The sequence below is a fragment of the Lolium perenne genome, chromosome 1, assembly GCF_019359855.2.
Source record: "Lolium perenne isolate Kyuss_39 chromosome 1, Kyuss_2.0, whole genome shotgun sequence".
Lineage (NCBI taxonomy): Eukaryota > Viridiplantae > Streptophyta > Magnoliopsida > Poales > Poaceae > Lolium > Lolium perenne.
Genome location: NC_067244.2, coordinates 124200331 through 124216317, shown reverse-complemented (window position 1 = coordinate 124216317; position 15987 = coordinate 124200331). Strand labels below are relative to the sequence as shown.

The window sequence follows — 15987 nt, the reverse complement described above, 5'->3', positions numbered from 1 at the left end:
TTCCATGCCATGAGAGAAAAATATTTTTTGCTACTTTAAAATGCATTGGTAACACAGAAGTATACTCTTTAATAAATAAAATTTGAGCCTAAACGTTCACTTATATTTGAGCCTAAAAGGTACATATTTTTCGGGCAAGCAATCGGAGATTAGCGCACGACTACGCCCAGAGTGTGAGACGGCCAGAACCAAGCCGCAACACAGGCGAACCAGCCTACACACCCGAACGGACCCCGAGCGCAAACCCACCCTACACAGCCCACCGCCCATCGCGAATCCGACGGCCAGGATGCCCCTGGGTTAAAACCCTAAAACTAAAAAAGGGCTCACAGCCAGCACCCAGCCCTATCCGTTCCCCATCTCCTGCTCTCTCCCCCCTCTCCTATCCTCTCCTCCCCACCGCGCCGCCGCCGGCGTCGACGCCGCGGCGTCCCCTCCTCCCCCAGCCAAGGTGAGCTGCTTCCACCCACCGCTAGCGGTGCCACCGCCCTCGCGTCAAGTAGCGGTATCTCGCGCGCCTTTGTTTGGTCTAGGATCGGTTGGATCTGTACTTTTTGCTGGTTTAGGTAGGTGCACGAGCCCTCGCCAGATTTGGCTCACGTGATACGCGGACTGTTCGCGCTGATAGTTCTGTGATCGAATCTGGAAGTGGCGCTCTCGCTGTGTTTGTTTTGGCACTTCTGCGACTTAGACTTTCAGTTCTTATAGGTATTTGCGGTATAATATTGAGGCTTATGGGCGATTTGAGATTACCCTGCTACCCGGTTTTGGGACAAGAGTCGTTCGAGGAACAGACCCGTACCAGTATGGTGTTCTTATTAGAAATGGGTGGACAGGTTTACACGCAGTGATTAGTAGCCCTTTTTATCGTTATCATAATCAGTAGCAGCTACATCCAGTGTTTTAACGTAGGAGTGGCGATTGGTTTCAGCAGCGTAGTAATATTAATATATCACAAGCAGCGTTGAGTTGGAGAATTTGTTGTAGACTTGTAGTGTCTTTAACCAGTGGCTCAGCAGACATGAGTGGAAGTGACTAAAAATATGTGATTGGCTTGCTTGTCTTCTTAGTAAGCATCGGTTGCTTGTTTTGACCTTATGTCTTGTCAGCTTAGTAACCATTGGTTACTTGTTTCGACCTTTTGTGGTTAGGGTTTTTCCCTGTCTGTTTGCAATTGTGTTTCTCATGTTAGTTACTTAATTAGTTCCATGTTTTCTGTTACTTCTTCTGTAGACCTGTATTGTGTGGAGTTTATGAGTATAGCTTGTATTTTATGTTAATTGCCGGGGTAGCTTGTCTGTTGCATAACTGAAAGAACTACGTGGTGATTCTTTTTTTGTCTCCCATACAGATGAATGTTGAAAAGCTCAAGAAGATGGCAGGTGCCGTGCGCACCGGGGGGAAGGGTAGCATGCGCAGGTGCTTCTTCTTTTCATATGTATATTCAACATGTGATGATACACTTTAACAATTTTAATGTATGCTGGCATTTACGCGGGTTGTGCTTAAACCGGTGCATCTTGGCATATATCAGAAAACAGTGCTATGCATAGTATAATATTTTTTAGTTCTGTTAAAATGGATAAATATGTGCATGATATTACATCCATAAATTCATCTGCCGGTATCCTTTCATTCTATATGTTACAGTCTGGACGCACTGCATGATTTAACCTGAGAAGTCATATTCTAGGATAATAAGTTCGATGCTGTCACTCATAGACTTCTTACGGAGCAAATAGGCAGCTAAGCGTATTCCAAATGTCAGATTGTCTGCGCTACTCATGACATTTTATACCTTAGCAGTGCTAGCAAACTTGGAAATCCATGGTTGATCTTTCTGTTGGTGTAGGAAGAAGAAGGCTGTCCACAAGACTACAACCACAGATGACAAGAGGCTCCAGAGCACCCTGAAAAGAGTAGGAGTGAACACCATCCCTGGTATTGAGGAGGTCAACATCTTCAAGGATGATGTTGTTATTCAGTTTCTGAATCCAAAAGGTAAGACCCCTTGACAATAAACTGAGTTCTTCAGGATTAGTTTTCTACTCCCTTCTTACAAACCTTTCTGGTTTCTTCCCAGTGCAAGCTTCGATTGGTGCTAATACATGGGTGGTCAGTGGAACTCCACAGACAAAGAGTATGTTACTTCCATTAACGTGCCACCGTCTTATTTTGCTGTGTGGTTTTCTACCTTTTGTTAAAAATAATTGTGGTTTCTACTTGAATTTGATAATAATGTACATGTCACAATATCCACTGGCAGCTATTCTGTATGGGGTACACATTTGTTAGGAAGTTTCTTTTTTCAATTTCCTTTACCAGTGCTCTTATGCTACCTTTTCTGATTTTGGACAGAACTGCAAGATCTTCTGCCATCGATTATCAACCAACTTGGTATGTCTCTGTTTACAGTGTTAATGAATATGGATCCAGTTCAAAGTTTATACTACCTCCATTCCAGTGACTAAGGCGTATTTTTTTAAATCCAAACTATGTAAAGTTTGACCAAGTTTTTTTTAAATGATTAACATATAAAAACAAAAATAATATTAATAGTTCATAGTTTATGTAATATTTTGGTCATACTTTACCTGACTTGACTTTTCAAAATGTATAAGCCTTATTTATTGGAATTGAGGGAGTATTAAGTTCATATTTCATCGTGGTTTTTACCTTCAACTCTTCTTGGCTCTACCTGTACAATATGCAAGTAAATAACGGTCCTCCTATCCAGGTCCCGATAACTTGGACAACCTGCGGAGGCTTGCGGAGCAATTCCAAAAGCAGGTTCCAGGTGGACTTTCTGGCCTTGAGGGTGCCACTGCAGGTGCTGCTCAGGCTGACGATGATGATGATGTTCCTGAGCTTGTCGCTGGAGAGACATTTGAAGAGGCCGCAGAAGAGAAAAAGGCAGAGTCGTGATTTTGATGAATGTTTACTGTTGGTTATAAGTTAAGCGGTGCCATTAGAGACCTCCCCTTTTAAGAACTCTGACCTACCTTATTTGTGCCAGTTGTCCGGTTTTGTCATGTACGTGAGTTGATATGTTGGTGGAATTTTGCATCAACTACATGCCTCTTTTGGTTGCCCTCATTGCCTCATCTTCAACACTTTCTAAATGTTGTGTTGCTAACCCTATGTATCTCAATTACAACGGGACATCATTTTGCCCGTCCATCCGTAATTTGGATTTTCGACCTGCTCTTATCATAGCCCAAAGAACGGTACATATGCTTCAGTCAACCAGGTGATTGGACTATTTGTGCCATATAAATATGATGACATACATCTCTACTATAATCTTGCACAACATTGGTCGGTTATTGTCTGACCTTGCACAGAAAGGAGCAATACTTCATTTTAGAATTCAGAGCGTGAAATAGAAACTGATCTTGGTACTTCCATGTGTTAGTTAACTCGTTATGGCTTATGTGTTGGTACTACTCGATACAGGTGTTCTCATATTGTTGCACGTTTGTGCTGATGTCATATGGGTTCATATTGCTCGTTATGTCGTTTTCGTTAGTATTTCGGTAGGTGTGTATGTCCGAACTCCGAACATTAGTCGACGGCATTCATGGGCTGCTTGACCATTTTATTGAAGACTCCGTCTCTGCATATGCTTTAAGATGATTAATGTATGACCAATGATATGGTGACTGAATTCTGAAGGATAATTGACAATGATAAAAGTTTCTGAAGAAATTTGTCCATTGCTGAGCAATGGTCTTGAGAGGGGAGTAATGTCAGGGACTAGTAGTGCTATGGAGTAGTGGGTTATTAGATGTAAGGGTAGTATCGGTATTCCACCTATGTGTCATGTTGTAGTTGGTTAGGTCTATATAAACCTACCCTTGTATCCCCTTGCAATCAATCAAGAAATATGAACCCTAATTTTATCTTACTTTCCTGCAATTTACCTTTTATTTAATTCCTGCAATTTATACCTTTTCTACCGAATTTCTCTCAAATCCCTATTTTTCTTGATCCCAGTTTGTCAGATCCATCGGGATCCCGACACCAAGTACACAGTAATGACGCAACTAAGTAGGAAATGGAGAATGCAGTGTGAATGATCCGTGAAATCACCACAACCTGTTACATTTTCTTCCAGAATACAGCGAAGACGTTTACCCGTACGCACATGCAAACGTTCGTTACATCATTAATTAAGAGTGGCCAGTTAATTATCAGAAAACCGGCGGTCACGCCCACTCTCCCATAGGGCCAAGCACACTCAAGATCTAAGAACCAGGACCGAACTTAGAACACCATTTAACCAAGACATAACCCTTCCGAAGTAGACGCTGTGACTCTATGGGAGAAGCAGACATAACACACTCCAACGTAGATGAAGAAACCAACCACCGACGAGCATCCAACATGACGCTGATCACTAGCATCAAAGGTAGAATTGTCGTCAACACGACATGCGGTCGACGCCCTCAACATTTTAAAACGTTAGGGGCCGTGCCCTGACATCCAGTTACACAAGGCAAACCGCTCGCAGCTGTCACACCAACATCTCGGGCCTCCACTAAGACATAAAGTGGCCAAGGCGCTTTGGCAGAGCCGACAACTTTACCATACTAGCCAGCTCAAGGAAGTCGCCTAAGCCACATAGGCGATTGCCACTCCCAATGAAGTTGATGCCTACCACGGATCCCAAGGCCGTTGCCTCGACACACAACCACCATCCGGGGCCGCTGCCCCGACATTCACCAACACCAAAGTAAGAGAAGCCACACACAACCGTCAAAGCTCACACTCCAAGGTGACAACCACAAGATTAGGGAGACGACGGTGACGCCGATGTGGCCCTCCCCGGCCAACCCAAGCTTGGGTTTTCGCCCGGAGAGCCCAACCGTCTTAAAATAATAAATCCTACATAACTCGATTTACATTCCACACTCAAGCATCCACAAAACATGAAAATTTAGTCGATCTCTATATCTCGTGATATCTAATGAATGGTTTACTAGTTTCCCCTACTTTTTGCGTATGATATTTCATTTCTTAAAACAAGATTTCCTCCCTCGAGGAACACCGTCGATGTCAGCACGCGGGGAAATTTGCCGATGTATCATGCACAAAGTCGGCGTCACCACGTGTGTAAATTTGTCGATGTATCATGCACAAAATCTCCACTTGGAAAGAGTGCCAAATTAGACCTTTCTTCTCCTTACTAAGCAGGTGGTGAAATCATCATAAACCATATTTTTCATATTAGATACTGAAATCAAACATACATGGGTAAATTCCATTTTATAAGTACACACGATGACACGAATTAAAGAGGCGTGAATTTACGAATTGGCACGTCGACGTGAAATCCCACAAAACACCTTAAGTTGAACCTTGATCTTTCAGGTGGATTGCTTTGAGATGTTGAAGATACGGAATAATGAAGATATAGACCGCCCAATCTATACTTCCATGATATATGAGATAAAAACTTTGATGAAGTTTCATCATAATACCGGTATTACTTATATTAAAAGATGTCAGGACGCTACTAATAATTTCCTAGCAAGTTATGATAGAACAAATGAAATTCAGCAAACATATGACATACATATGTAATATCTAATGTTTCGAGTAATACAAGTTCATTCACAAAATTTAAAAAGAAACTGGCAGTGAGTTTACAAATTATTCGGTCAAAAGGAATGTGCCTGTTTTTACAATATTTGTAATCGCAAAGGCATCACGTACTTGCCAGGCCGTCTTAAGGTAATTACAAGCATCAAAAGAAAATCCTACGGAGTGCAAAGATTTAGTCGATCTCATATCTCGTGCGATCCAAAGAATGATGGACCAAGAATGATTCATACTATTTTCCCCTACTTCTTGCCTATGTTATTTCGTTTCTCATCATACAAGATTTCGTGAGGGGAGCCTTCCCTCGAGGAACACGGCTGGCGTCACAACGTGTGGAAATTTGCCGACGTACCATACACAAAGTTTCCACTTGGCGACGGTACCAAATCAGACCTTTCTTCTCCTTGCTAATCAGGGGGTGGGTGAAATCATCATGAACCAGATTCTTTTTTTTCAGATTAGACACTGAAATCAGCAGCCGCACATGGGTAAATTCCGTTTTTTTATAAGCAGAAACGAATTAAAGCTGTGTGGATTTACGGATTGGACGTGTCGACGTCGAAGCCAGGTCCAAAAATTGAACTGTTCTTGCGCACGCATGCAACGCAACGGACGGCGCGCCGTGAGACACAGACAGACCATGGCTCGGGGGAGCGTGCGCAGCTTTGTGGAAACGGAAGTGGTCTCGAGTTGGCTTCTGAGCTTCAACAACTCTTTGCTTGCACGCGAGGACGGTTCCATCCACGATTGAGCTTGCTTGCTTGCTTGCTTTCGGTCCATGAGTGATCGCTGGTCGGCATCATCAGGATTAGGAATGCGAGCGTGCGTGTAACCGTTGACTTTGTATGTGTCAACCGTCAAGTGAGTACGTACTCTAGGCGAAAGCAAGGACACGTTTACTTTTGCCCGTAGAAGATTCACGAATGGATATTTCTTGAGACTACTTATTACTACTTGGTCACGAGATACCTAGATAGGCACGCATTATCTTTTTGGTAGAAGACAGTGTGTTCGTCGATTCGATCGATAGATATGCTGTTGAAAGAGTCATCTCTCGATCGGTAGCATTTGACCTGAAAAACAAAACAAATGGCACAAGGAGCTGGACATGGTCGCATTTGTTTGTTTGTTTATCCGCTGATGAAGTGATGAGGATTGATGCATCGGCCGATTTCTCTGTGTTTAGGATTCCACCCGCTGCAAATACAATAGTGCAGATTATAGTGGATGACGAGCTCTGACGACGAGCAACGAGGCTCCAGGTCGCGCATTTGGCCGCGTCCGGGTCTCCGATGAACCCGATACAGGAGGGAGCGGCCGTCCCGCGCCGACTCGTCCGTAGCGTGACAACAACGGCGATCCATTGACGCGACCTCATTCGTCCCGGCAGGAGAACTGCACGGGAGACGGCTCGGATTCCGACGATTTCTTCGATGCTTCGCCTATCCAGTGGTACTTCTCCACATGTCTGCCTCCTTTGGCTCTAGGCTCTTCGCCGGCCAGACGGTTCCCGGCAGTTCTACCGCCGCCGGTTGCAGGTGCCGGCCTGTTAGAGTATCTCCACCTGCAACCGGCGCGCCCCGTAGCGGTCCCGATAGCGTTTTAGGAGCTCATATCGGGGCGCCTCAAATAGCGTCGGTATTTTTTTGAGTCCAATAGAAATATCGACAACCCCGTGTCGGTCTCTACGCGAAGGACACAAATCGAGCGTGCTGATGCCTCGCGAGGGAATTTTTTTGAACGTGAGAGCCATCCACACATCCCAAAATTATAGATATTTCCCACCAAAACCCCATTCCCTCCACCGCTCATTTCTCTCGCCCGCTGCTCCATTTCCCATCCAGCCTCTCACTCGAAAAACCCTCGCCGCCGCCATGCCGCCGAAGAAAAGGCTCCGGCAAAGGCATCGAAGCCGCTAACGAAGGCGCTGCCGAAGCCGTGCACCGTGACGCCGAAGGAGAAGCCGGTGAACATGTCACAGAAGGAGTGGGAGGAGGAGAAACGCCGTTGATCCTTTGCGACGTCCGACCGCAAAAGGCGCCGCATCGCCGCTCTCGACCCAGCGAAAGCGGTGGCTGCTGCGGAAGTGTGCCTCAGCTTGGGCGGCGGCCAACCCGAATGGAGCCAGCAGCCCGCCAGTCGCAACTTCTCGAGCTCACCGTCGTCGCCGGGGTACTACACGAGGTACTACGCGGAGGTGCCGTCGCTCTAGCAGATGCTGTCGCAGATGGACAGCCACGCCCGCTATTCCCCAGAGTACGCGGATAGCGACATGACCTTCGACCCCAACGCGCCGTTCTCGCCGGAGTCAGCGCCGAGGGGCAGCGGCGCCTTTCGCTTCCCCGTCGACCTGAACTCGTCACCTGAACTGCGTCGCCCGGGAAGCACTGACGGCCACGTGATAGATGGCACCGCCCTTCCCCGCCACCTCTTCCCCGACGAGGGCAGGAGCACCCACCAGGTGTTCGGCAGCATAGTGTGTCCATGGACGAGGACGAGGACGAGGTGAGTTTCCTTACTTTTTATGTGTTGTGTGCATCGTAGACACCGGTGGCGACTCAAAGTAGGTAACTTGTTGCGCAGATTGCCGCCGAGGACTGATGTCTACGCACGCTTCTATTCCTGTAGACAGTGTTGGGCCTCCAAGAGCAGAGGTTTGTAGAACAGCAGCAAGTTTCCCTTAAGTGAATCACCCAAGGTTTATCGAACTCAGGGAGGTAGAGGTCAAAGATATCCCTCTCAAGCAACCCTGCAATTAAGATACAAGAAGTCTCTTGTGTCCCCAACACACCTAATACACTTGTCAGATGTATAGGTGCACTAGTTCGGCGAAGAGATAGTGAAATACAAGTAATATGAATGATTATAAGTAGTAATTGTAATCTGAAATAAAAATGGCAGCAAGCGAACATGTAGCAGAACTTGTTGTAAACGGTGTTTCAATGCTTACAAACAAGGCCTAGGGATCATACTTTCACTAGTGGACACTCTCAACAATGATCACATAAATGAATAAATAAATGCTACTCTCAAACACTCTCTTGTTGGATAACAAACACCATTCATGGTGTAGGGCTGCAAAAGCACACCTCAAGCCGGAGTAAACAAGCTCCACAACGTCATAAAGGAATCACACACGATGCGCACACTGTCACCATCACACCGTGGAGAGTGACTCCGGAGTTCATATTAAAGTAACCTCTAGAGTGCATAATAGACAAGAGTAACATCTACATATTCAACTAGATTACAAAGCTCATGATCACATAAAGATCACACCATGGGAGAGACAGCTGAACCACATAGCTACCGGTAGAGCCCTCAGCCTCGGGGGAGAACTACTCCCTCCTCATCATGGGAGACAGCAACGACGATGAAGATGGCGATGGAGTCGATGGAGATGGCTCCGGGGGCAATTCCCCGTCCCGGCGGCGTGCCGGAACAGAGATTCTGTCCCCCGAAACTTGTCGTCGATGGCGGCGGCACTGCAGAACCCTTCGTGAAATATGACTGATATATTTAGGGTTTTCGCATCTGGGAGAATATATAGGCGGAAGGGCGGCCTCGGAGGGGCCCCAGCGTGCCCTCCCCACATGGTGGCGCGGCCAGGGGTGGGCCCGCGCCATGGTATGGTGTGGGGGCCCCTTGCCCCCCTCTGGCCCTTCTCTGGCTCTCTGGGTCCGTCTCGGGAAAATATTGACTTCTGTCTTCCTGGGGTCCAATTCCGAGAATATTTCCTGTGTGGAATTTCTGAAACCAAAAACAGCAGAAAACAAGAACTAGCACTTCGGCATCTTGTTAATAGGTTAGTCCCGGAAAATGCTATGATATAAAGTGTATATAAAACATGTAGCAATTGGTATAATATAAGCATGGAACATCAGAAATTATAGATACGTTGGAGACGTATCAAGCATCCCCAAGCTTAGTTCCTACTCGCCCTCGAGTAGGTAAACGATAAAAAGAATAATTTCTGAAGTGACATGCTACCAACATAATCTTGATCAATACTATTGTAAAGCATATGAGATGAATGAAGTGACTCAAAGCAATGGTCTATAGTTTGCTAACAAAAAGATAATGACTTAACAACTGAATCATATAGCAAAAACTTTTCATGAATAGTACTTTCAAGACAAGCATCAAAAAGTCTTGCATAAGAGTTAACTCATAAAGCAATAGATTCTTAATAAAAGGTCTTGAAGCAACACAAAGGAATATTTAAGTTTCAGCAATTGCTTTCAACTTTCAACATGTATATCTCATGGATAATTGTCAACACAAAGTAATATGATGAGTGCAATAAGCAAGCATTAAGAATCAATGCACATAGTTGACACAAGTGTTTGCTTCTAAAATAGAAAGAAGTAGGTAAACTGACTCAACATAAAGTAAAAGAAAGGCCCTTCGCAGAGGGAAGCAGGGATTAAATCATGTGCTAGAGCTTTTCAAGTTTTGAAATCATATAGAGAGCATACAAATAAAGTTTTGAGAGGTGTTTGTTGTTGTCAACGAATGGTAGTGGGCACTCTAACCCCCTTGTCAAACAGACTTTCAAAGAGCGGCTCCCATGAAGGACGTTATCTCTACCAGCAAGGTAGATCATCCCTCTTCTCTTTTGTTTACACATGTATTTTAGTTTTATTTATAGATGATACTCCTCCCAACCTTTTGCTTTCACAAGCCATGGCTAACCGAATCCTCGGGTGCCTTCCAACATTTCACATGCCATGGAGGAGTGTCTATTTGCAAAATTAAGTTGCTTACTGATGAATCAGGTAAAACATGTGAAGAGAATTATTAATGAAAGTTGATTAATTGGGGCTGGGAACCCCGTTGCCAGCTCTTTTTGTAAAATTATTGGATAAGCGCATGTATATGCCACTAGTCCATTGGTGAAAGTCTGCCCAACAAGATTGAAAGATAAAACACGACATACTTCCACATGAGCTATAAAACATTGACACAAATAAGGAGTAATAAAGTTTGAATTGTTTAAAGGTAGCACATGAAGTATTTACTTGGAATGGCAGAAAAATACCACATAGTAGGTAGTTATGGTGGACACAAATGGCATAGGTTTTGGCTCAAGGTTTTGGATGCACGAGAAGCATTCCCTCTCAGTACAAGGCTTTGGCTAGCAAGGTTGTTTGAAGCAACACAAGTATAAACCGGTACAGCAAAACTTACATAAGAACATATTGCAAGTATTATAAGACTCTACACTGTCTTTCTTGTTGCTCAAACACTTTTACCAGAAAATATCTAGACCTTAGAGAGACCAATCATGCAAACCAAATTTCAACAAGCTCTATGGTAGTTCTCCACTAATAGTTTTAAACTTCATGATGCAAGAGCTTAAACATGATCTACTTCAGAGCTCAAAATAATTGCCAAGTATTAAATTATTCAAGACAATATACCAACTATCACATGAAGCATTTTCTGTTTTCAACCAAATAGCAAGAAACTCTCAAAACAAATATAAGTGAAGTAAGCGAGTACTTTCTATAAAATAACTAATAGCTCTGAACAAGAGATACATGAAAACCAAGAGCTAGAAGCTACACAGTGCGAAAACTTAATACTCTACAAATATAAGTGAAGAATAGGAGTATTCAAATGAAAAAGCGGAGCGTGTCTCTCTCCCAAACAAGATAGATAGGATCCAATTTATTCAGAGAACTAAGATAACAAAACGAAAATAAAAGCACGCAGACGCTCCAAGTAAAGCACATAAGATGTGACGGAATTAAAATATAGTTTCACTAGAGGTGACCTGATAAGTTGTTGATGAAGAAGGGGATGATGCCTTGGGCATCCCCAAGCTTAGACGCTTGAGTCTTCTCGAAATATGCAGGGATGAACCACGGGGGCATCCCCAAGCTTAGACTTTTCACTCTTCTTGATCATATTATATCATCCTCCTCTCTTGATCCTTGAAAACTTCGTTCACACCAAACTCAAAGCAATCTCATTAGAGGGTTAGTGCATAATCAAAAATTTCACATGTTCAGCAAGGACACAATCATTCCAAACACTTCTAGACATTACCCAAGGTTACTGAAATTTAATGGAGCAAAGAAACCCACTCAAACACAGTAAAATAGGCAATGCGAAATAAAAGGCAGAATCTATCAAAACAGAACAGTCCGTAAAGACGAATTTTTTCGATGCACTTAACATGCTCAGAGGGAAAAGCTCCAGTTGAATTAAAGTTGCGTACGTATATGAGGATTACTCATGAATTTTTTCAAAGATTTTACGATTTTTCTACAGAGATAACAACTCAAAACCGTGACAGCTAAAAATCTGTCCTGCGCAGAAATCCAAATCTAGTATCAACTTTCTATCAAAGACTTTACTTGGCACAATAATGAAACAAACATGATAAGGAGAGGTTGCTACAGTAGTAACAACTTCCAAGACACAACAAAACAGTAGCAAAATAAAAACATGAGTTATCTCCCAAGAAGTGCTTTCTTTATAGCCATTAAGATGGGCTTAGTAATTTTAATGATGCTCTCGCAAGAAATAAGAGTTGAAGCAAAAGAGAGCATAAAAAGCAAATAAGAAACACTTTTAAGTCTAACCCACTTCCTATGAAAAGGAATCTTGTAAATAAACAAGTCATGTAAGCATAATGCAATAAGCATAGGAAAATAAGACAAGCGCAACTTCAAGATTTTCAGCAAAAAGAGAGGTGTTTTAGTAACATGAAAATCCCTACAACCATATTGTCCTCTCTCATAAAGATTTTCAGTAGCATCATGAACAAACTCAACAATATAACTATCACATGAAACATTCTTATCATGAGCTGCATGCATAAAATTATTATTCTCCACATAAGCATAGTCATTACTATTAATTGTAGTGGGAGCAAATTCAATAAAATAGCTATCATTATTATTCTCATCACCATAATCATCATATATAGGAGGCATATTGTGATCATAATTAATTTTCTCCTCAATAGTAGGTGGACTGAAAATATGAGTCATCATTATAATCATCATATATAGAAGGTAAAGTATCATCAAAGTAAATTTTCTCCTCCATGCTTGGGGGACTAAAAATATCATGCTCATCAAAACCAGCTTCCCCAAGCTTAGAATTTTCCATAGCATTAGCAACAATAGTGTTCAAAGCATTCATACTAATAACATTGCCATTAGCATTCATATAAAGTTCCATAGGTTTTTTAATTTTCTCTTCAAACACCTCATGTCCTAACTCAAGATAAATACTATAAAGATCTCTAATATTTTTGTTGTTTTCTATTAAGCCTAACTAGTGAAATAAAAACAAGAAACAAAAAGATATAATTGCAGAATCTAAAGGAAATAGCTTCGAGCACTCACACACCGGCAACAGTGCTAGGAAATAGCTTAGTAGTCGGAGGATGCGAATACCTTTTACCTTACCTCCCCGGTAACGGCGCCAGAAAATAGCTTGATGTCTACGCACGCTTCTATTCCTGTAGACAGTGTTGGGCCTCCAAGAGCAGAGGTTTGTAGAACAGCAGCAAGTTTCCCTTAAGTGAATCACCCAAGGTTTATCGAACTCAGGGAGGTAGAGGTCAAAGATATCCATCTCAAGCAACCCTGCAATTAAGATACAAGAAGTCTCTTGTGTCCCCAACACACCTAATACACTTGTCAGATGTATAGGTGCACTAGTTCGGCGAAGAGATAGTGAAATACAAGTAATATGGATGATTATAAGTAGTAATTGCAATCTGAAATAAAAATGGCAGCAAGCGAACATGTAGCAGAACTTGTTGTAAACGGTGTTTCAATGCTTAGAAACAAGGCCTAGGGATCATACTTTCACTAGTGGACACTCTCAACAATGATCACATAAATGAATAAATAAATGCTACTCTCAAACACTCTCTTGTTGGATAACAAACACCATTCATTGTGTAGGGCTGCAAAAGCACACCTCAAGCCGGAGTAAACAAGCTCCACAACGTCATAAAGGAATCACAAACGATGCGCACACTGTCACCATCACACCGTGGAGAGTGACTCCGGAGTTCATATTAAATAACCTCTAGAGTGCATAATAGACAAGAGTAACATCTACTTATTCAACTAGATTACAAAGCTCATGATCACATAAAGATCACACCATGGGAGAGAGAGATGAACCACATAGCTACCGGTAGAGCCCTCAGCCTTGGGGGAGAACTACTCCCTCCTCATCATGGGAGACAGCAACGGCGATGACGATGGTGATGGAGTCGATGGAGATGGCTCCGGGGGCAATTCCCCGTCCCGACGACGTGCCGGAACAGAGATTCTGTCACCCGAAACTTGTCGTCGATGGTGGCGGCGCTGCAGAACCCTTCGTGGAATATGACTGATATATTTAGGGTTTTCGCATCTAGGAGAATATATAGGCGGAAGGGCGGCCTCGGAGGGGCCCCAGGGTGCCCTCCCCACCTGGTGGCGCGACCAGGGGTGGGCCCGCGCCATGGTATGGTGTGGGGGCCCCTTGGCCCCCTCTGGCCCTTCTCTGGCTTGCTGGGTCCGTCTCGGCAAAATATTGACTTCTGTCTTCCTGGGGTCCAATTCCGAGAATATTTCCTGTGTAGAATTTCTGAAACCAAAAACAGCAGAAAACAGGAACTCACACTTCAGCATCTTGTTAATAGGTTAGTCCCGGAAAATGCATAAAAATGATATAAAGTGTATATAAAACATGTAGCAATTGGTATAATATAAGCATGGAACATCAGAAATTATAGATACGTTGGAGACGTATCAGGGACGAGATACTCACCGGCTTCATACGCGGCCAAGCCTACGACCCCCCCGTTGACGAGTATGAAGAAGAGGCCGAGGAAGACGAAGGTGAGGAGGAGGTCCAGGAGGAGCTGATCTACGCCGACAAGGGCGTGACCACGACGAGGACGACGACGCGCAGACATTCCGGTGGCACTCGTGGTTCGAGGTGAAGGTATTTGGAGGATGAATGTCTCATCGAGGCGTGGAAGAAAGTGAGCTTTTGCCCCATTACCGGCGCCAACCAAATCGGAGGCAAGTACTACAAGCGCATTGATGTCTACGCACGCTTCTATTTCTGTAGACAGTGTTGGGCCTTCAAGAGCAGAGGTTTGTAGAACAGCAACAAGTTTCCCTTAAGTGAATCACCCAAGGTTTATCGAACTCAGGGAGGTAGAGGTCAAAGATATCCCTCTCAAGCAACCTTGCAATTAACATACAAGAAGTCTCTTGTGTCCCCAACACACCTAATACACTTGTCAGATGTGTAGGTGCACTAGTTCGGCGAAGAGATAGTGAAATACAAGTAATATGGATGCTTGTAAGTAGTAATTGCAATCTGAAATAAAAATGGCAGCAAGCGAACATGTAACAGAACTTGTTGGAAACGGTGTTTCAATGCTTAGAAACAAGGCCTAGGGATCATACTTTCACTAGTGGACACTCTCAACAATGATCACATAACTGAATAAATAAATGCTACTCTTAAACACTCTCTTGTTGGATAACAAACACCATTCATTGTGTAGGGCTACAAAGCACACCTCAAGCCGGAGTAAACAAGCTCCACAACGTCCGGAGTTCATATTAAAGTAACCTCTAGAGTGCATAATAGACCGTTGCAATTTAGACCGAGTACTAACATAGCATACACACTGTCACCAATAGCTATGAAAGGGGGAATAGATCACATCAATACTATCATAGTAATAGTTAACTTCATAATCTACAAGAGATTACAATCATAACCTACGCCAAGTAGTACATGATGCACACACTGTCAACTTTACATCATGGAGGAGGAATAAACTATTTTAATAACATCACTAGAGTATCCCATAGATTAATAGTGATACAAAGCTCATGATCACATAAAGATCACACCATGGGAGAGAGAGATGAACCACATAGCTACCGGTAGAGCCCTCAGCCTCGGGGGAGAACTACTCCCTCCTCATCATGGGAGACAGCAATGGCGATGAAGATGGCGGTGGTGTCGATGGAGATGACTCCGGGGGCAATTCCCCGTCCCGGCGGCGTGCCGGAACAGAGATTCTGTCCCCGGAAACTTGTCTTCGCGATGGCGGCGGCTACGGAACTCTTTGTGGAATATCGTCGATTGTTTTAGGGTTTTCACTTCTGGGAGAATATATAGGCGAAGGGGCGATGTCGGTGGAGTCCCGAGGTGGGCTCCCCACCAGGTGGCGCGGCAGAGGGGTGGCCCGCGCCCCCCTATGGTGTGGGCTCCTCGTGGCCCCCCTTCGTCTCTCCTTCGGACTCCGTGAAGCCCCTGGAAAAATAAGAACGTGGCCTTTTGTTTCGTCCAATTCCGAGAATATTTCCTGTGTAAGATTTCTGAAACCAAAAACAG

The 15987-nt window shown here is 43.8% G+C and overlaps 1 protein-coding gene across 1 annotated transcript; it reads left to right on the top strand.

Annotated features, from left to right (window-relative positions):
* The first annotated feature begins 319 nt into the window (after nucleotides 1–319).
* LOC127300878 (basic transcription factor 3) lies at nucleotides 320–3096 on the top strand. The gene is made up of 6 exons (XM_051331075.2): nucleotides 320–451; nucleotides 1352–1419; nucleotides 1853–2001; nucleotides 2084–2140; nucleotides 2359–2397; nucleotides 2738–3096. The coding sequence occupies exons 2-6, from the start codon at nucleotides 1352–1354 to the stop codon at nucleotides 2923–2925; spliced, it is 501 nt and encodes a 166-aa protein (XP_051187035.1). The 5' UTR covers nucleotides 320–451; the 3' UTR covers nucleotides 2926–3096.
* The last annotated feature ends 12891 nt before the right edge of the window (nucleotides 3097–15987 follow it).